Source organism: Ursus arctos, unplaced genomic scaffold (assembly GCF_023065955.2).
Source record: "Ursus arctos isolate Adak ecotype North America unplaced genomic scaffold, UrsArc2.0 scaffold_2, whole genome shotgun sequence".
NCBI lineage: Eukaryota > Metazoa > Chordata > Mammalia > Carnivora > Ursidae > Ursus > Ursus arctos.
Window position 1 is genome coordinate 39,178,731 of NW_026622874.1, and position 21,589 is coordinate 39,200,319.

The following is a 21,589-nucleotide window of genomic DNA, read 5'->3' on the forward strand; positions in this document are numbered from 1 at the left end:
TTTCCCTCCTCCCTCTACTTTTTGCCTCCTCTAAAGCCCTCAGAGAAGTGGAAATCAAATGACAAGAAACAGAAAGGTCCTCAAAGTGCTGTTCATCGGTGTAGGAATCTAAAAGTAAAAGGGGGGGGTAAAGGTTTAGGAATTAAAGTAAGATGACCCCCCCAAATGTGAGGGAAAAGAAGACCATGCTGGGGCGTCTGGGTGTCTCAGTCGGTTAAGCATCCAACTCTTGATTTTGGCTCCGGTCATGATCTCAGGGTCGTGAGACTGAGCCCCACGTCGAGCTCTGAGCCGGGCATGGAGCCTGCTTAGGATTCTCTCTCTCCTTCTGCCCCTCCTCCACCCTATACATACGTACGTACATACATACATACATGCCAGTGCTGTCACGGTTGAAAACAATAGTTGTTCCTTGTAATAAACAAGCTAACATTTACTGAATGCTTGCTATGCGCTAGGCGTTTTTGTGTGAATGAGCCCTTAAAACCCTCATAAGAACTCTTGAGAATAGGCATCCCTATCTTCATTTTCTAGATGAGGAACTGGGGTTCGGAGAGGCTGAGTCATTTAGCTAAGGTCACACAGCCAATAAGTTTAGCAGAACCAGGTTCTGCCCAGGCTGTCTGAGTCCAGAATCTGTGCTCTTACCCATCAGCCATCCCTTGCCCTTCTCTGGCACACTGCACCGTCCTGGCACTGCTGGGGCCCTGGTACCTAGCACCGTGTTTGTTGAATTCCATGATCACTCACCATTATCACATAATGCCTGATAATTAGTGAGCTAATAAATACTTGTGGAGCATGTTCTCCGGGGCGCCTACCAAGCAAAGCACTGCAGCCCTGGCATTGTATAAAACGACATCTCTGCCCTTCCAGGGCTGATGCTCTCGTCCAGTGGATAGGGACAGACAGTAAACACGTACAGGTAAGACAGTTTCTGGCAGAGATCGATGCTAAGGAAAACAGAATACACGATAGAGTGATGGGAGGCCGAGTGGGAGGGGTGGTGAGTGGCTACTTTAGGCACGGTGACCCGGAGCAGGAAGAAGATCTGGGCTCAAATTTGAATGCTGGGAAGAAGACAGCTCTTGGAAAGGCTACAGAGAATAGTTCCAAGAAGAAGACTACCGTATATGGAGACCTGAGTCAACAAAAAGCTTGGACTATCCAAAGGATGAAGCCCCCCCCCCCAAAAAAAAAAGCCAGTGAGTAGGGGGAGGTGGAGTCAAAGAGGCAGGCAGAGGGCTAGATCAGGCAGAATCTTGTAGGCCATGGATCGGAGTTGGGATTTCAGAATCTGGATTTCATCTTACTTTCAATGGCAACCCATTGGAGAATTGTAGGCCAGGAAGGGATGGCATTTGGTTTACAATTTTAAAAGGTTTCTCTGGGGGCACTTGGGTAGCTCAATCAGTTAAGTATCAGACTCCTGATTTTTGGCTCAGGTCATGATCTCAGGGTGGTGGGATCGAGCCCTAAGTCAGACTCCCAGCTAGGGGGGAATCTCCTTGGGATTCTCTCTCCCTCTCCCTCTACCCACCCCCACCTGCCCATGTGCTCTCTCTCTAAAATAAAAAAATAAATCATAAATAAATAAATAAATAAATGGTCTCTCTGACTGCCACATGGAGAATAGATTGCAGGAGAACAGAGGTGGAGGTGAGGGACCAGTTAGAAGGTGGTTACAATAGTCCAGACAGGCGATGAAGGTGGCCCAGACTCATATTGTAGCAGTACAGGTGGGTGAGAAAAGGTCATGCTGGGGACACACTTTGAAGGAAAAGGTAGCAGGACTAATTAGCTTGAATGTAGAGTGTTACAGAGAGAGAGAGGCATCAAGGATGACTTGTAGATTCTTCCCTTGAGTAAATGGGCAAAGAGTGGTGCTGTTTACTGAGATGGGGAAAACTTGGGAAGGAAGAGACTGGGGAGATACATAGAATCTGTGGTTCTGTTTTGGCTCTGTTACGGCTGAGATACCTCTTAATAATCCAAATGGAGAAGTTCAATAGTCAGGTAATCTAGAGCTCAGGACAGGGGTCAGGGCTGCAAGTAAGATCAGCCCTGGGTTATCAATGTCTGTGTATATATATATATATATGCCCACAGGCTTAGGTATGTATAAGCCTGTAGATATGGAATAACGTATACACATCTGTAAATATATATACATGTACTGTATATATGTATATAGTTACATACACATACATATATAATATATCGTACTTAAATGGGGCTGGGTAAGATCACCTAGGGAGAGCATGTAGGAAGAAGAGAGCCAAGGACAGAGCCCTAGGACACTCCTACATTGACAGGTGGGGGAGAGGATGAACCAGGAAAGAAACAGAACGATCAGTGTGGCAAGAATGATGTCAGGGAAGAAAGTGTTTCAAGGAGCAGGCAGTAGTTGACCATGTCAAAAGTTGCAGAGAGGTTGAGTAAAAGGAGAGAAAATGTGACATGAAATGGGGCAACATAACAGAGGCAAGGCTGTCAAGGAGTTTTGCTGTGTTAAGGTTGCAGAGGAATGGGAGGATTCAGAGAGACCATGAATTTAGAGAGGGATTTTGCTTTTTGCCTTCTTTCCCGCCGGGGTATAGTGGAGCTCCTTGTCAAGATGATGGGAATGGTCCAGCAGAGAGGGAGAAAGAGTGTAATGCAGAAGAGAAAGAGGGTTGTTGCAGGGTGAAGCCCCTGAGATGGTGAGAGGGGGTGGGAGTCAGGGCACAACCACTAGAAGAGGGGAGCATGGCGTTGGGGTTCAGGGAAGTGGAGGGCATGGTGGCGGGGAAGTTTGATAGTTCTTGGCGTCTCTTTTCTCTGTTAGAAGATGCCCATGCTGGCCTTTGGAATGAATAAGACTAGCTTCCAGTTCTGAAGCGCGCACCTACGCCCTAGTAAGTTCTGCACCTGCTCCGATGGTGGGGGAGTAGGTGGTGGGGATGCAAGAGTAACATCACAGAGGGGGCTTAGCTCAAAGCTAGAAGACTTGCCTTGCTGGCCTCACTCTGTCACTGCGCCTGGAGTGGCTGGTCCTCCGCACCCCAGCTCTCTTTTCCTCTCTCTCCTGCCTCTTCCAGAAGTCTGTGGAACTCAGAGCGCTACAAGAGGGCGGTCCCCTGGCCGTGGCTGGTAAGTGACCCAGGAGGTGCAGAGGAGAACGGAGCTATGGCTCTGGCGGTGAACCCCTCCAGCTGTCATTGTAAAGCCTTTTAATCAGGATATGTACCCTTGCATTTATGTTCTAGAGGAAAGAAGCCGATCTCTTTGACGTCAGGTGGTTTGTATCTGAATCACCTAAGTGACTCGAAGTCCTGTCTTAAGGAAACCAGGTAAGAAAAGTTTACTCTGTGAAGCCTTCCTATTGTGGACAAAGATTACCTTTATAACTCTTACCAAAAAGCTAAATGGTTAAGGGAGAGAAGCACGTTAACCTCTGTGGAAATCCTGCACTGTCAGGATCCAGAAAACAGGAAGATTCGAGAATATTACAGCCTCAGGGACACAGAAATTAACGACTACCATTTCTTTTCTTTTGTGTACTGAACATAGAGGGAAAGAATCAAGAGCAGGTGACGAGGCATGTTAAAGCCTTTCCTCTGATCATTTAGAAACAATCAGGGAAACACATTCTCACTGGAGAAAATACACTGAAACAGAGGAAGAAAGCGGGAGACAAGTGCTTTTGAGGCTGAATTAGCCTGAAGTCCAAAGCCCAACATTCACAAAAGGATTTTTTTTTTCACTCTAACAGAATCATGTTCTGATCAAGGTACGTGAATAAGATTAAAGATTGAAATAAATTAAGGATATCCTTTATTAAAAAGTAAGAAAGGCACCAAATTGCCTAGCATTTAGCAATACTTCAAGTTCCGCTATTTTAATACACTGACTATTGTTTAAAATAGCAAGGGTAGGAGGTGGCATCTGTTTTCCAAGATAAAAGGCCTCATCACTGAACCCCCAGCTGACCTTCATCATTTCGAGAAGGGAAAACTTTGGGAAAGTTGACTCTCCAAACAAACCTATAAAGAGAAGGCAGCAGAAGTCACAGGACAGGTGACATTCCTTCTTTAGTCAGGGAATAAGGCTATTATATTCCATCAGGTTCCCAGCTCAGATAAAAAGGCAGGCTTTGGAAATAAGTTAACAATGAGGAGGAGGAAGGATAGAGTATGGGGGATTCTGTGGGGGAAAGCTTCCAGGGGACGAAGACGTTCTAGGCAGGGACAGATGGAGAGAGTGCCCAGCTGCTGTCCATGTTGACTTTTTGCTGTAGGAACCAGACCCCACAGACACCATGCGGTGTTCCATCAGACGCTGCTTCATAACCTCAGTGGGCATCGGATTCCTATGGCTCATCACCACTTTGATAGTCCCCGAGGAAATGGAAGAAGATCAAAATGTGATGGCTATCAAAGGCCAGGTAGCAACCCTTGCTCTCCATGTGGGAATTGAGGTTGTAGGATGGGAATGGTGTGGACAGGTGTACCTGTCCTTTTCAAAGCACCTGTACCTTTTCACCTGAGAGCAAGAAGCTCCAAAGGGAGTTGGGATTTGAACCTGGACCCATCGGTCCATAAAGAAGCTGCTCCCCCACCCCCAATATTGGTTAAGGTAAAGATGAGAGCAAATAGAGCTGGAGCCCTCGACACTTTGGCCAGTGGTCAGATAACCTGAGAATGTGCTGGGCTCACTCTAGGGAGAGTGATCCATTCCCTCTCTTTCTTGGAAAAGCTTATGAGAAGCCTCTAGGAGCTAAAAGCTATTCTTTTTATGAAAGGAGGTATATGTTTTGCCTTTCGTCAATTGTCTAGGAGGACAGTTATGACAAAAGGAAAGACGCAAGACCACTAGAAGACTGGCAGAATCTTACCTTCAAATATATTAAAACAATTCAGCAGAGAAGAAAGAGTGAGTTCCAAGGAGGAGAATGGCGGGTCCTAGGAGAAGTAGGGACATCAAGAGAAGTAAGTTAGCTAAGAAGGAAAGAAGAAGGGAGAGGAGAAAAGGCAGGACTGTGCCCAGGAATATTTGAATCTGGCAGACAATTCTCTCCCCACCATGACATTTATATATCAGGAATGAGGAAGAAGGAGAGAAAAGAAAATTGTTACAGGAAGGCAGAATCACTGGGGTTAGAGAACATTTGGCTTAGAAGGGGCCGTAGAGTCATAGCCCAAATCCCTCAGTTTTGTGGGCCAGGATCTAAGCTCAGGAGTGAAGGGGCTTGCCCAAGATCACACAGTCAGGGGCAGAACTGGGACAGGAACCCAGGGCTCCTGACTTATGAAGACGTGCTTTTCCTCTCACCCAAAGGTGAGCTTTGGGAAAGTGAACTGGATAAAACAAAAAGAATGATAAGAACTATAATATTAGCTAATCCTTACTGAGCACCTAAACCATGTGCTACAAAAATCTGGCTCAAAGAAGACTCAAAGGGACCCACGGGGACTCAGCATCACCTAGCTTAGGGCTTCTCAAACTTTACCGTGCACATTAGGTTCTTGGTGATACTGTTAAAATGTAGATTCTGTTTATCTAGGAACCCAGATTCTGCATTTCTAATAAGCTTCCAGATGAGACTGATGTTACTGGGCTAAGGACCACGTCTGGAGTAGCAACGATCTAAGCATCCCTTCTACCCAAAAGAGAGCATAGAACGGACATAGGAGAGGGAAGAAAGAAAGAGAGCAGGTTCCAAAGAGCATCCCAACCCCTAGCCCTCTGACCACCTTTACCACCAACCCAATGTACACTGACAATTGACCCTATTTTGCCTCTCCTTAGCATGGCTGACAGTGGGGATCTCCTCAGTGCAACAACCAGATCCAAGAAGCCTCTTGTACACACTGGTCTCTCTGTTCCGTGCTTCCTCTAAGATTGAGCAGAAACGTCTCACAGTGCTGGTCCACCTGGCACATTCTGACCTCACCCGGCTCAGAGAAACCGTTCTCCGTATTTCAACCCTCTTCAGCCCACAGATCGTGGCAGGGCAGTTGCTACTGATCCATGCTCCGCCTGACGCCTACCCCTCCGTGGACGACATAAGGAAGGAAGCCCATCACGGGGAATTCTCCTCTAAGCAGAATATAGATCACGCCTTCCTCATGAGCTTTGCAACAAGGCTCTCTGAATACTTCCTATTACTGGAGGACAATGTCTTTTGTGCCCCCAACTTTATCACCCACATTCATTGGAAGGTGAACACCATGAGGTCCAACCCATGGGTGCTAATGGAGTTCTCTAATATGGGCTTCCTCGGCAAGCTCTTCCACAGCAAGGACCTCCCACTCCTGGCCCATTTCCTCCTCCTCTTCTACAAGGAAAAGCCCCTCGACAGGCTGATCCCCCACTTCCGTACCATCCTAGCTCAGAAACACCCAATCATCTGCAGACCGTTCCTTTTCTACCACAGGTTCTCCTACCACATCTCTAATGACACCCAGAAGGCCACACCAGTTCAGAAAAAGAACGCCTACGTTCCTGACAACCCACCTGGAGCCATTTTCACAGATATGAAGGTCTTTGGTGTTCATTTCCCCTGGGAAGCCTACACTCTGGATGAGTCATTCTTCTGGACCCACAACGTCAGTGCAGGGAACCACCTGACAGTCATTTTGAACCATCCGGCAAACTTGAGCAAAGTGCAAGTGTTGACAGGCACCATCGTGGATGGAAAGTACACCCTGGAGAAGGGGCAAGTGGAGCTGGGCTACGACCCCGAGGGAATGCCTCAATACTGTACCAGCTTCACCTTGCTGGGCCATCTCTTCGAAGGGCAGATGAATCAGGAGATATTTCTGAAAAGTATGGGGCACAATGTGAGCTGCGTAAAGCTGGTGGTGAAGGCTAATCAGGTTGGCGGTCTTATAATCAGGCATATTTACCTCTGGGAGCAAAATGCCGAAGATAGGGAAGCAGCTCAGACTTGGAGGTAAATCAGTAAGGGTGTAAAAGATTAAAGTCTTGAAGCTGTTCTATTCCAGCCTATCTGACTGAATAGGGGAGATGCCACAGAATGAGGGGCAGAGAGAGAAGACTCTATGGTTCTTCTGGTGCCACCAGGATGTTAAGAGGCCAATTCCTTCCTTTTTCTACCCAGACAAGTGTTTTTTATAGGCTATCTTTTTCTGGGAGCAGATAGAGCTTAGCCCAACTTGGGGAAAGGCCTTGGTCACTCCCAGAATGTTTCGATCTTTGGGATGCTGAGATCAGTACAGAGTGTGTGTGTGTTCGATCTTTGGGATGCTGAGATCAATACAGAGTGTGTGTGTGTGTGTGTGTGTGTGTGTACACACGTATATGTTGACATGTAGTCAGAGGAGGCGGGAGTGTAATGTGGTAGTAGGAGGGTAAATGGGGAAATCCTGGGGTGTCTCTAAAATTGACACAAGAAGCCAAGAAAGAGGGTCTCCTTAGAAGTCAAATTCTCTGAAATTCAGGAAAGCGGCAGATGGACTGATAGCAGTAAAACTAAGCCCTTAACTCTATCCTTTTAAGCTGTTTCATAGTGCCCATCGAGTTTCATCCTTTCCTCACAAACAAACTTGGACATAAATAGTTTGTAACTAAAACTTCACTTTCTCGTCAGCAATTCACTCCTTAACTCCCCCACTGGCTTCTACATCCACAATGCTACTGAAACTCTTCCCTATTTGCAATGACAACAATAGTCAAAACCCAGTCTCATTTTTTTCAGAGCTCATTCCCCTGAACTCTCTGCAGCAATACACAAGACTAACTAGTGTTCCTTCTTGAAACAGCCTCCTTCCTTAACTTCTGGGATCCATCCGTTCCTCAGATACTTATTGAGTGCCTACTATGTGCCAGGCACACAGAAAAGCCCCTGTCGGGGTTCAAGTACATGGTCTTTTGGAAGCACAGAACTGCTCTTCCCAAAACATTCTTGGGGGGCTTAGGAAAGGCTTCTTGGAAAATCAGATATCTAAGCCTAGACCTGACAGATAATTAGAGAAGATATCCAGGTAATGTGGGAAGAAGGTAAGGGGGATTTTCCAGTAAAAGAAACAGCATGCTGAAAAGTAGGCCAGAGGTGAGAAAGACATAGCTCATTTGGGAAAACACAAATCAGTTAGTGGGACAGGAGATGGAGTGCAAGCTGGAGAAGGGATGGGGCAGAAGATGAAGCCACAGGACTGAGAGAGGACCAGCTTAAAAAGGGCCACAGACAAGTTAGTGGGTGAAAGAATAGTCTTTTCAACAAATGGTGTTGGAACAACTGAATATCCACACACAAAAGGATGATGTTAGACCCCTACCTCACACCATATAAAAAACTGACTCAAAATGGATCATAGACCTAAATGCAAGAGCAAAAACTATAAAATTCTTAGAGGAAAATATAAGGTGTAAATCATTGTGACCCTGGATTAGGCAACAGTATATTAGGATATGACACCAAAAGCATCGGCAATCAGAGAATAGATAAGTTGGACTTCATAAAAAATCAAAAACTTTTGTGCTTCACAGGACACTGTCAAGACAATGAAACAACAACACACAGGATGGAAGAAAATATTTGCAAATCATAAAACTGGTATTCAGAATATTATAAAGAACTCTTACACTCAGTAATAAAAACATACCCGTTAAAGATGGGCAAAGGATTTGAATAGAGATTTCTCCAAAGAAGATGTACAAATGGCCAATAAGCACATGAGAAGATGCTAATCATTAGTCACCAGGGAACTGTAAATCAAAACCACAATGAGATACCACTTCACACCCACTAGGAAGGCTCTAATTTAAAAAACATGGAAAAATAAGTGTTGGTGAGGATTTAGAGAAATTGGGACCCACATCCATGGCTGGTAGGGTTCTGAAACAGTACAACCCTTGGGAAAGTGTTTAGCAGTTCCTCAGGATGTTCAACAGATGACCGTGTGATCCAGCAACTCCACTCCTAGGTCTATACTCAGGAAAATGAAACTTACATCCATGCCAGGACGAACGTTCATAGCTGTATCATAATAACCAAAAAGTGAAAACAATCTACACATCCATCTGATGAAAGGAGATGCAGAATGAAGTTTATATCCACACAACAAAACAGTAGTTGGCCATAAAAAGGAATGGAGTAGTGACATAGGCTACGGTATTTATGAACCATTGTGCTGCATGAAAGAAATCGGCCACAAGAGGCCACACATCAAGAGTCCATATATAGGAAATGTCCAGACTAAGCAAATCCACAGAAACCGAAGTATATTAATAGCCAGGGCTGAGGAAAAGGGAAATGGAAAATGACGTCTAGGGGACCCTGGGTGGCTCCGTCGATTAAGCGTCCAACGCTTGATTTAGGCTCCGGTCATCATCTCAGGGTGGTGAGATGGAGCCCCACATTGGGCTCCTGCTCAGCAAGGAATCTACTTAGGATTCTTTCCCTCTCCTTTCCCTCTGTCCCTTCCCCCACTCACACACACACACTCCCTCTCTCTTTCAAATTAATAAATCTTAAAAAGAAAGAAAGAAAACGACTTCTAATGGGCATGGATGCATTTATGGGTGATGAAAATGTCCTAAAATTAGGGGTACCTGGCTAGCTCAGTCGGTAGAGTGTGTGACTCTTGATATTAGGGTTGTAAGTTCGACTCCCACATTGGGGGTAGAGATTACTTAAAAGTAAAATCTTTTTTTATTTTTTTTTAAAGAAAGTGTTTAGGAAGCCTGGGTGGCTCAATCGGTTAAGCATCTGCCTTCAGCTCAAGCCATGATCCCAAGGCCCTGAGATTGAGTCCCAAATGGGGCTCCGTGCTCAGCGGGGAGCCTGCTTCTACTTCTGCCTGCCGATCCCTCTGCTTATGCTCTCTCTCTCTCCCTGACAAATAATAAAAAAAAAAGAATATGTTCTAAAATTGATTGTGGTAATGGTTGCACAACTCTGTGAATATACTAAAAACTATTGAATTGTGTATTTTTTTTTCAAGATTTTATATATTTGACAGAGAGAGGGCACAAGCAGGAGGAGCAGTAGAGGGAGAGAGAGAAATGCAGTCTCCCCGCTGTGCAGGGAGCCAAACGTGGGGCTCTATCTCAGGACCCGGGGATCATGCCCTGAGCAGAAGGCAGATGTTTAACTTACTGAGCCACCCAGGCGCCCCTGAATTGTGTACTTTAAAAGGTGAACTTGGGGCACCCAGGTGGCTCAGTCAGTTAAGTGTCTGACTTTTGATTTTGGCTCAGGTCATGATCTCAGGGTCATGGGATCAAGTCCTGGCATTGAGCTCCATGCTGAGCATAGAGCCTGCTTGAGATTCTCTCTCTCCTTCTCCCTCTGCCCCAATCCCTGCTTGTGCGCGCGCTCTCTCTCTCTCTCTCAAAAAAAGGGAATTTTATGGTATAGGAATTAAATCTCAATAAAGCAGTTATTAAAAAAAAAAGCTGTAGAAGCCCATGAAGGGGTTTGGACCACCCTGAACAGGGAATGACGGAGCAGTTTTAAGCAGGAGAGCAACACGACCCGTGCTGTGCTTTGGAAAGATCATTATGGACATCCTGTTCAGACTACTCTGAGGGGCGTCGAGATGGAGAATCCAATTAGAATGAAACGAGATACGAACAGGCACCTGGCATATGATAGATAATAAATGACACTGCCCACTTCCCTTTCTTTCTCCCCTCTTCCCTTCTCCTTGCCACCTTTCTTCCACCAATGCTACACCTACCTGTACTTACACATACCGCTCGGACTGGTGATCCCTGTCACTGACACTGTCTCCTCCGCCCATCCCTAAAGGGAATGTTCCAAGGCCCTTCACTCTTTGTCATCTCTATTTTCTTTCTCCAGTTTCTCGGTCATGCTCAGAGTCACCTGAAGGAGCTTTCAGGTGCTACCTAAGTCCGCAGCAGCCTGAGGTCTCCAATCTGAGCCTCAGTGTCTTCTCTGGTGATGGGTGCCCCCCACTTGGCTCTTCCACTGTCATCTCGAGCTCAACATGTCTAAAACCAAATTCTTCAGCTTGTTCCAAAAGCCAGTACCCCCTTCCAGACATGTCTATTTCCGGCCATGGTTACCCTACAGACATAAACTCAAAACCTTAAAGCAGCGTTTTTAAAAAGCGGCCCATGAAGCCCTTGCATCAACCTGGAGTTGCTTGTTTAAAATGCTTTTACCAAATCCTGCTCATTCTCCGCCCCAGGTGCTTCAGCCTCTGTGATTTTCTGCTTTCCTATCCACCCCAGTGTAGACTATCACTTCAGCTCACGTTCAAACTCTCCCACAGAGCGACCTCCACGAGCCAAGGAGCATTCTCTGTCAGGCCCTGGGCACCGGGGTAGGAGGCAAGAGGCGTAGACTCTGGCTTAAAAGGGTCTTGGTGTAGTGAGAGGGACAACTAAAATACAGAATTCGGGGGCACAGTGGGGGAGGGAGTGACTGTACCTGGAGCCATTAGGGGATGGCTGAACGGATGGCTGAACGGATGAGACATTTCTCAGGCAGGGAAGTGGAGGGAAGGGTATTCCAGGTAGAAACGTGTGACTAAGTCAAGCAAGGGGACTAAGGTCTGATCAGGGCCCCCTCTCCGGGACAGTGGCTGGGCCTTATTCACGTGTCACTGTGGCCCTGAGGTAACGGGTGGGGGAAGCAAAGCCTGGTGTGAGAACCCAGTAGCAACGGTGTTGTCATAACTGTCACCTGGTCCTCAGCCTCTGTGTCTGGGAGACGGTGGAAAGCGGTGAGACCCGTGGCCTGGGGGTCTGCACCCCCACGTGAAGGGCTGCTCAGCGTTATGGGAGCTTTGCGGTGCCTTGTGGGAACGTGCGCCCTGTGTCGCCAGATCAGGAGATTTCTCAGGAGGAGCGGGAATCCAGATGTTTATGTTACACTGCTCAATTTTTTATTTTTATTTTTTTAAAGTTTTTTTTTTTAAAAAGATTTTATTTATTTATTTGACAGTGAGAGAGAGAGAGAGAGCGTGCGCACAAGCAGGGGGAGCAGCAGGCAGAGGGAGAGGGAGAAGCAGGCTCCCCACTGAGCAAGGAGCCCGATTTGGGGCGCCGTCTCAGGACCGTGGGATCATGACCTGAGCTGAAGGCAGATGCCTAAGGACTGAGGCACCCAGGCGCCCCTAAAAGTTTTAAAGTAAGCTCTAGACCCAATGTGGGGCTCGAACTCATGACCCTGAGATCGAGTTTCATGTTCAACTCACTAAGCCCCCAGACCTCTCAATTTTTAAAATGCTGGCAACTAATTCAAAATATATAAAAACACAATTTTATTTTTATTTTTTAAATATTTTATTTATTTATTTGACAGAGAGCGAGGGAGAGGGCACAAGCAGGAGGAGTGGCAGGTAGAGGGAGAGGGAGAAGCAGATTCCCCGCTGAGCAGGGAGCCCAATGAGGGGCTCGATCCCAGGACCCAGGATCATGACCTGAGCCGAAGGCAGACGCTGACCAACTGAGCCACCCAGGCGCCCCTAAGAACACAATTTTAGAACCCAACAAGTGACCACTCTGCTCTGCTCGGCTCTGGGGGGTCTTTCCCAGGTTACCAGTCGTAGCTCAGGTTTCAGCGCCCGCGAAAGGTGACGACGCTCTTGGATACTCTCTGGCGATCACTGTCGCTTCAGAAGCACCCGTCACTTCGATGGCTTCTCAGGACACACCCTGGTCTCTATCAGTAGCGCAAACCGTCTTTGAGCGGGGATTAGTCTGCAGATGGCTGAATTGATCTGCCCCACGTGTTAGCTCCGCTTTCAGAGGCGGACATCGTCCTCCCAATGACTCCCCCACCCTGTGTGGGGCTTAACGTTCTCCTGAAGAACCGCCATTTAGGATAAGCCATCTAGTGATTTCCAGTGAGTGCTAGAGTTCAAAAGGAAGCCCTGTCACTAAGGATTAGGGCATCCAAAGGGTGAGGAGCCGAAAGGGATTGCTGCAGTTTGGGATTTCGGGTGCAGCTCAGGCCAGGGCCTGGCTGGGTGTGACCGAGCAAGCTGAGGAGGGCGACGTGGGTCAGAGTCGCAGACCCCACAGTGGGCGTGCCTCCTTCCCGAGACTGGCCTCCTTCCCATGCGCTGGCTTGTGGGGTCTTCCCTTGAAGTAGCTGAAAGGTGAAGGTAAATGAGGAGGTGAGTCGTCATGGGGTTGGCGGATGAAACGCAGTTAGGAGAGAAAGCAACCCACATCACTGGGGAATGATTACAGGGGCTCTGGTGGGGAGTACGGACAAGGATGTGCTTCCTCAGACCTCTTTTTAAAGAGAAGTCCAGGCAAAGGTTTGGAGGGTGCGGGGCTCATGGCTGCCATGTGTCTGATTGAGCCTTCTTATAGGCCTACCTTCCCCACCACCTCCTTCTCTGGAACATTCTTTGTCTCTCTCTTTTTCTTTCTAATTTTTTAAAAAAGATTTTTTTAAATTTATTTATTTGAGAGAGAGAGAGAGAGAAAGCGAAAGCAAGAGCAAGGGGGAGGGGGAGAGAGAAGGACCCTGGGATCATGACCTGAGCCAAAGGTGCTTAACCGACTGAGTCACCCAGGTGCCCCACATTGTCTCTTAAAGTGGATGCTCTGCTCCCTGTTTCAAGTGAGGGTTAGGGCAGGGGAAGCCGAGAAAGGCACTGATCAAAGTTGCCTTAATTTTCTTTTGGGGGACGTGAACTCTGTAAGGAGATCAGCCTTAGCTATGAGAAAGCAAGATGCTTCTCTGAGCCCAAATTCTGCTCTTGCTCTCTAACTCCTTGCTGGGGCTTTTTGGGAACAGTGGGATGCAGAGCTTTAGGTCAGATTTTGAGTTCGTTCTAGGCCCCAGTCCCTTCCTAAATACACCCCTCCGAGTCTTCTTCCCATGCCCTGCTAGCCTTACTCTGGCCTCTCTCAAGCCAGAAACCCTCTTAAAAAAGTTAAAGGAATTGGGATTTTGCGTGAGTGGAAGATGAAGAGTGACACCAAAAAAAAAAATTTTTTTTTAACTTAATCTCTACACCCATCATGGGGCTCAAACTCACGACCCTGAGATCAAGAGCCCCACGCTCTAGGACAGAGCCAGCCAGGCGCTCTTAAGGGGTGAAGGGTGACATTCTTGAGGAAAGGAAATGTTGCTTTAAGAGGATGTTTTGGAGGGTTGAAAGAAGTAAGGGGGCTTCTTAAAAAGGAGGTCTTATGGGGACACCTGGGTGGCTCAGTCAGTGAAGAGTCTACTTCGGCTCAGGTCCTGGGATCAAGTCCCACATTGGGCTCTTCGCTCAGCTCACAGCCTGCTTCTCCCTCTGCCCCTCCCCTTGCCCATGCTCCCGTGCACGCGCTGTCTTTCTCTCTCTGTGACAAATAAATAAATAAATAAAATCTTAAAAAAAAAAAAAAAAGGAGGTCTTATGGTGAGTAGGAGAGTCAGCTGCGGCTTTGAGAGTCAGCCTTACAGGGCAGAACAACTTGGGGAAGTTACTTTATGCTCCGGACCCAGGTTTTCTCACCAGGTACAATGGGGATAATAAAGAGCAGGGCTGTGAGAATTCAGGGTGAGAAATACATGAAGCACTTAGACTATTGTGGGTACTTAGTAAGCACTGGGTGAGCGTTAGGCGTTGCTAGAATTACCCAAAGAAAAATAGGCAAAAAGATTGTGTAGTTCCCATCCAGTGTGCCTTGGCTCCCTGTCGCCCACACACACCCCACCCCGTCTGGAATGCCTCCCTCCCTCTCTGCACGGCTAACCCCCGCCGCTTTGGCAAGACCCAGCTCAGCGGCCCTTTCAAAGAGCTCCCAGGGCAACTTGAGTTGGATTTGTCTGGACGGTGAGTTCCTGCTTAACCTCCCAATCCATTGCCCAAACTCTGTGGGTGTTTGTTGAATGAGTGAATAATCCCCTTGCTTTTTAAAGTCACTGTAATTCATAAAGCTCATAGGAAGGAATACCTTATCTGATTTAATCTTCAGAAACACACTGTAGGAGCGATCCCTGTTTTACAGATTAAAATACGTAAATAGAAATGAGAGAGACAGGTTATCTGGGGTTTGCAGGGTTCCCACGGGATTGCCACAATTCAGCCCCTGGCTGAGGCCCTTGGGGTAGGAATGCAGCCAAAGGTGGCCGTGCTGGGTCGGTCCCCCCCTCTCGTGGGCCTGAGGGACAAGGCTGCCCAGAAACTTCACAGAAGTCACCACCGAGCTGCCTGCAGCACCCAGCCCTTCCCCTGACGGCGATTCCTTTGGGTCCTGGCCCTCTCAGCCCACGGCGCCCGTGGCACCTAGACCCCCCACCCCCGCCCTGCCCTCGACCCCGCCGGTGCCGCCCGCCCACCCTGCGCCAGGCGGGTCCTCCCTTCCCGGGACCTTGGTCATGCAGTGGGGCTGTGGGGCGGGTGTGTACGAAGCGAAGGGAAGCGGGAGCACAGGCCCCCCCCCCCCCCCGCACCAATCCCTCCTGGGCTCCGCCAGGTCACTCCACGCTGCCTCCCTCGCTGGCCTCTTTTCCTCCCTTTACGCCTGCCACATCCTTTATCCAAAGCAGCTGCTTCGTGTCCTCCGAATTGCCTTTTAGGGGAATGGCGTTTGTCTTTGGTGGCAGATTCCTGCTACCAAGCCCCGGCCCCGCAGCACAGCATCTGGCGCCCAGGGGAGACAGAGGAGCCTTGACCCCCACCACCCCGGGATGGTGGGGGAGAAGCCCGCTAGCCCGTGGGTCCCTACCCTCAGCTCCAGGACTCAGCAGCGGGGCCTCTCCTGCCAGGTTTCTCATTCTTCCAGGCCTTTACTGAGTTCGCACTGAGCCCTAAGCACCTGAGGTGAGGGGCTCGGCCAATCTCACGTTCTGCTGGAAGCCTTTGAGGCTCTCCCTGGGAATAAGTAAACTGTTTGCTGGGTGAATGCGGTTCAACGGGAAGCCCACAGGCTTGTGGTCACCCAAACATGGGCTTCAGGGCAGCTCTGTCCACTAGCTGAGATCCTAAACGGTTATTCCCCACCCTGCGCAGACAGTGGGCGCTCAGAGCACCTCAGTGTACCCCTCCCTTCGCTTTAGAGGTGCCTAACACGCAGGCTGGGACCAGCCCCGAGCCTCTTCCTCCCCACCCCCAGCCCTAGAGGACCACAGGCGGCGACACTCACTCCCAAGGGCCTGCTCCTTGGAAACTGTGAAGTTGCTCCCTGCTGACACTTCCCTGGGGCAGAATCCGCTCTCCCACAGGGTCTGAGCTCCTCCCCTCTCCCATTGAGCCTCAGACAGGCCCAGGCAGGTAGGACATTTCCTTTCTGCTGTCTGCCCAGCCCTGGGTGGGTGGGGAGGGGCAGTTTCCCACCGAGACACCTCAGGGCATGATTCTCCTCCTTCTGGTTGGGCTGCTTTAGAAGTCCTGGACCCAGGGAGTGGTGTTACCCCAACAGGGCTGGGACCAGAAGGCCACCCAGGCTCCCTGCCCCTCCCCCAGGCTTCACCATCCCTCCCATCAGTCCACTTGGGCATAGGCCGTGTCTACCTGGTCCGGGAAGGTGAAAGGGGTGGGACAGATCTGTGAACTCAAACACTTGACCTCTATGATCCCAAGTGTTCTTATCTGTCAATGAAGGTATTATCCTCACCGAATTGCTGTGGGAGTCAAATGAGATTAGCATGTGTGAGGGCTCAGAATTTCTAGGCAAGGAATACATCACGTTGGGTCATGACATTACCTCTTACCGTTCCTCCAGGGGCTTCTCCGCAGCTCTTGGGGTAAACCTGTTTTTTAACACCTGCCTGCAACTGCCTCACTGATCTCATCTCCCACGACCTCAGCTGCGCGGTTCCTGCAGTTCTTTCTATGGGCCTGACCTCATGCTAGACCTGCGGCTTCCCCATGGGCTGTCTCCAGGCCTCGACCTCCTCTGTCTGGCTAACTCTGTCCTCCGCTTCAGGGAGGGGTCCTCGGAGGAGCCCCCCCTGCCCACCCCCCCAGGGCCAGGCCTCCTGCTACCCGCTCCTTGCGCCCCTCTAGCCCCTCTAGCCGGCGCCGGGGGGGTGGTGAAGGTCTGTCACCGCTCCTAGGGCAGGGGCTTCCTCACAGCCCCGCTCCCTGTTTGTTCACCGCTGTATCCCAAGGCTTCACCGTACAAAGTAGCCATTTGATTATCTGTTGAGAGAAAAAGCTGTAGAATTCTAGAATCTGTGGCAGCTTCCCTTAGCCTGAAGTCTGCGGCAGCCGCCTTCCTACCCCCCAAGACACAGCAGGCCCAGCAAAGAGAAGAAATGGGAGAGCTGGTCTGACCCCCCCCCCCATTCCTTCCCACCCAAACTAGAACTTCTGAACACTTCTTCCCTCTTCGCTCCCTTTCCTGACCCCAGCAGAACTTGCGCTGTTCACTCCGTCGCCTCCGTGCCAGGTGGGGGGCTGTTCTGTGGGTGATGAGGTTCACCTGTCCGCAAACCTCCGGCCTGCTCCCATCCCTGTCTGCCAACCAAGGAGCGGGGCCTCTCCCAGCGAGGGGGCTCGGGTCCAGGTCCCAGCCATGCCCTGTCCTAGCTTTAGACCTTGGAGCATTCCATTTTGGCAACAGTTTGCTCATCTGCAGAACAGGGATGCTCCTTCCCGGGACGGCTGGAATCCGGAAGTACACAAACGACTGCGTGTCTGACCCCGTGGTGAGCACTTTCCATGCCGTGTCACTACAGCTCAGTGCGACGGAAGCCGTGTACCTTCCGTCTGAGGTCACTGGAGCGTAGAGAGGCGAAGCCCATGAGCCCAGAGCCTTCCCGACTGTGTGCTTGCTCCGTCAAGGTCAGGGGCAGAGTGGGTGCTCAACAGGTTGAGGTCCTTTCGACTCAAGTTCAACAAGTTACTGGAGGCACCTGGGGAGCTTTACCTGCTAAGGCCGAGAGCCTCCCCAAGTCCGTGCTGATGTTTGAGGCAGGGACATAGAAACGAGGGATTCCTCGACTGAATTCCCACCTCTTTCCTGGCCAGTGGCACTATGTCGGTCCTGAGAGGGATGATGGGACCAGAGTGTTCCAGGGGGGTGAAAGAAGCTTAAAAGTCAAATTCCTTAGCCTCAGGAAGTGAGGGAACATGTCAAGTTTTTCTTCATTGAAAGCTGTATTTTGTTGGGCCATGCAGGTCAGATTGGGGAACAGTTTTTCTTAAAAGTATGCACTGATGGCGTTGTTGTAACTGTTTCTGTGAAAGTCTGGGGCCCTTGAGTGCTGGCTCTCAACTCCAGCTGCACTTTCGCTTAACCTGACATTTCTAGAAAAATCCCAGAGCATGGATCCAAGAGCAGTTCAACAGAAGCTCCAGGGTAGAGCCCTGGCATCGGTGTTTGTGAAAGCTCCCCCCGCCCCCGCCCCGCCGGTGATTCTAACAGGCAGACTGGGCTGTGAACCACTGCCCGCCAATGGTCCCCTAACAGTGTTGTCTGGAAGCAGCATCACCTGGAAACTTCTCAGAAATGCAAATTCTCGGGCCCCACCAGGACCTATTGAATTAGAAACTGAGAGTGGGGGTGGTGGTGACCAGCAATCGAGTTTACAAGCCTTCAGGGAATACTGATCCAGGCTACAAAAGAACTCTTAGGAAGGCACAAAGCTTTAAAGCTGGCAACAGTCAAAAACGCCATCTTAACTAAGCTTGTCCTTGGTGTCTGGGGAAAGGGAGGGAGAGCTACGCGGCTTCCCCAACATTACCCAGCAAGTTCTGGGTGGTCAGGTCTAGAACCTGGGCTTCTTTAGTCTGTCCACTCTTGGGTGGTCTCGGAGCACATGGTCTGCAAGGACAGCCACAATTCCCCCATCCCTGTATGTGCAGGTCTGCCTCCCCACCAAGAAGTAGGCTTCATTTCCCTTCGGGATTAGTTTGCCTGGCTGTTGTAACAAAGGACCACAAACTGGGTGCTTAAGACAACAGAAAGCTGTCTCACGGCTCTGGAGGCTAGAAGTCCGAGATCAAGGTGCAGTTGGGGCCATGTTTCCTCTGCTCCCACTAGGGCGGTCTCTGTCCCAGGGCTCTTTCCTAGTACCCGACAGGTGTAAGATCATTACTCCAATCTCCACATGGCATTCTCCTTGTGGACACGTCCAAATTCCTCCTTTAATAAGGACACCAGTCATATCGGGGTAGGGGTCCACGCTGCTCCAGTAGGACCTTCCAGTTAAGGCCATATTCTGAAAAGCTGAAAGAGCTTCAACATATGATTCTGAGTGGGCAAGGGCCCCAAGTCAACCCGTACCACCGCCCGTTGAAGCTGGGCCTTATGGCCTAGGTCATCAGAGTCCTCTGAGCTTCTATCTTCATGCTCTGGAAGCTGGCGACTGTGTCATGCCTGACTACACTGCTGGATGAAAAACTTGGAGGAGAGAAAGGGAGGTGCAGGCCACCCCCAGACATCTGTCACCTCAGCTAAGGCATCGGATGTGTGAGTGAGGCCGTCTTGGGATCTTGGGTTGCCCGAGCCAACCCCACGGAGCAAGGGTGAGCCACCGCTACCAAGCTCTGCCCGAATTACAGAATCATGAGCAAAGAAATGGTTGGTTTAAGCCACTGAAGTTTGGGGTGGCTTGTTTTAGATGGAAGGAGAGCACAGCAACGAGGCTCAAACACAGGTCTTCACAATTAATACTGGATTCTTCCTGTTGGAAGCCCTTCTGCCAAAGCCAACGCCTGCCTATCGCTCCGATAAAATATTTGGGTCTCCCTGCTGCCTGAGTGTCTGGGAATTAGGACAAAGTTCTGCTTGTATATAATGAATGGCACCCTCTGACCTACCTAGAAGCGTCTGAGAGCACGGGTGAGACGCTGAGGTTCTGGCTGCGAGCAGGCGCGAATAGGGGAGGGGGCAGAGAGGTACTGAGGGGTGCTTTGTGTGGGTGGGCCTACAGCCAGAGCTTGGGTGCACAGAGCCAATTGTGTGGGCTCCAAAACACTGGGACTTGGGGAGAGGAGGAATGCAAGTAGTGAGAGGTCTTGGCTGAAAGGAAAATTGGAATAATTAACCACTGAGAACGAGTATCTTCAAAAGAACTTAATTTGGGGGGAAGGAAGAGCATCAGGGAAGACAAAGAAGTGATTACTTAGAATAGGAACAGAGAATTATATATGGAGAACGGTGATGGAAGAGAAGATGCTCAGACCAATACAGAAAGTCGCCTTCGTCCCCCTCCAATAGGTGACGCTAACCGCCATATTGACGGGAGTGAGCACCCATGAACACCTGCTGTGTCCCAGGCCCTCTTCTAAGCACTGTAGATTTTATCGGGTCTGTTGTTTCAGGCTCATTCTATGGATGAGGAAACGGAGGCCCAGTAACGTGACAAAGGCCACACGGTGATTAAGTGGCAAAGCTGGGATTCAAATCTAGGCATTCTGGCTGCAGTCTGTGCTCTTAATCATGAGTTAAGCTGCTCTGCTTTTTAAAGCCAGCTGAATGGATTTGCACACTGCCCCTCACACCTCTGCAGTCTTAAATATAGCACTTAGACATGACTTGCGCTTAGGGCTTATGAAATCCACTCCAGGGGACCCATCCCCCATTGGGGATGGGGACTAATCCCTGATAAGCTGCTCGTTAGAACAAGGTGACCAAATGGGCCAGGGTCTGCTTGTTTCCCCCTTGGCTGCTGCTGCAGGAAATCCTGCGTGGGACTCGCCTGCTGACTTTCGGATTTGATCGTGGAAAAGCAGCCCCTCCCAGAAGAGGCAAGCCACAGCCTTCCAAGGAGCCTGCCCGGGGCGGGGAGCCTGCTCAGACTTGATGGGAAGAGCCAGACTCTAGATCAGCAAGAAAGAGTGTGTGTTGGGGGGTGCCTACCCCTGGGACACCCCCATCCCTGGCTTTCTTCCTCACTGCCTAGGTTCTGTGTCCTTGCCCATAGACACGGGAAGGGTCCTTAACAGGACATCTGGTCCACGTCCCTCCACTTAGAGACAAAGAGTCTCCAGAGGAATGACTTGACGAGGTCTCCACCCCTCCTCTGAGAGGTGGGTCATCTCCTTTCCCAGCCTGCTATGCTGCATGGCCTTGCCTCTTGAAGGCTGAAGAGGGGAGAGGAAGCCGCGCTGGTTGCAGACTCTCCCATTCCTCCCGTCATTGAGAGAATCCCACACTGCCACCTCGGCGGGGTCCTGCCAGGTCTTCCTGAGCAGGTGTTCAAGTCCACGGCCGAGCCAGCATCCAGAGCACCCACCTGCTCCTCAGCGGGGGCCAGAATGTCCCAGGAAGTCGCAAAAGCAGTCTCTGCGTGAGGCTGGGGCCCAGAGCTCTGTGCCAGTTTGGTTTCCAACTTTGTTCTTTCTCCCTAGTGAGAATAAGCCAGCCTCACTGTGAAGTGGGAACTAAGGGGCCAGGGATATAGGCAGTCAGCAACATTTATAACCATCTCTTAAACCTTAACTCCCAGACTTCTGAGGTCTTAGGTGGTCACCACCTTCCTGTCTCTAACAGGGCACTCCAACTCCCACCTTCCTCACACTGGAGTCCTTCGCCCTTGCTTAGTACCCAAACGTGCACCAGGGGCCCGCACTATGTGGGGAGTGACCAAAACGCAGACCCTGCCCTCGAAGGCTCAGGCACAAGAGTCCTTTCTTCTCACTCGTTACAGGGACCTCTTATTTGGGTCGGGAGAGCTGTTCTGTGAAGACATAGCCTGCTCCTGTTGAACTTT

At 49.8% G+C, this 21,589-nt stretch overlaps 1 protein-coding gene across 1 annotated transcript; it reads left to right on the forward strand.

Moving 5' to 3' along the window:
* The first annotated feature begins 1,703 nt into the window (after positions 1-1,703).
* Positions 1,704-6,941, forward strand: LOC113242450 (alpha-1,3-mannosyl-glycoprotein 4-beta-N-acetylglucosaminyltransferase-like protein MGAT4E). Its single transcript, XM_026480457.2, has 3 exons — positions 1,704-1,739; positions 3,081-3,132; positions 5,791-6,941. The coding sequence occupies exons 1-3, from the start codon at positions 1,704-1,706 to the stop codon at positions 6,939-6,941; spliced, it is 1,239 nt and encodes a 412-aa protein (XP_026336242.2).
* The last annotated feature ends 14,648 nt before the right edge of the window (positions 6,942-21,589 follow it).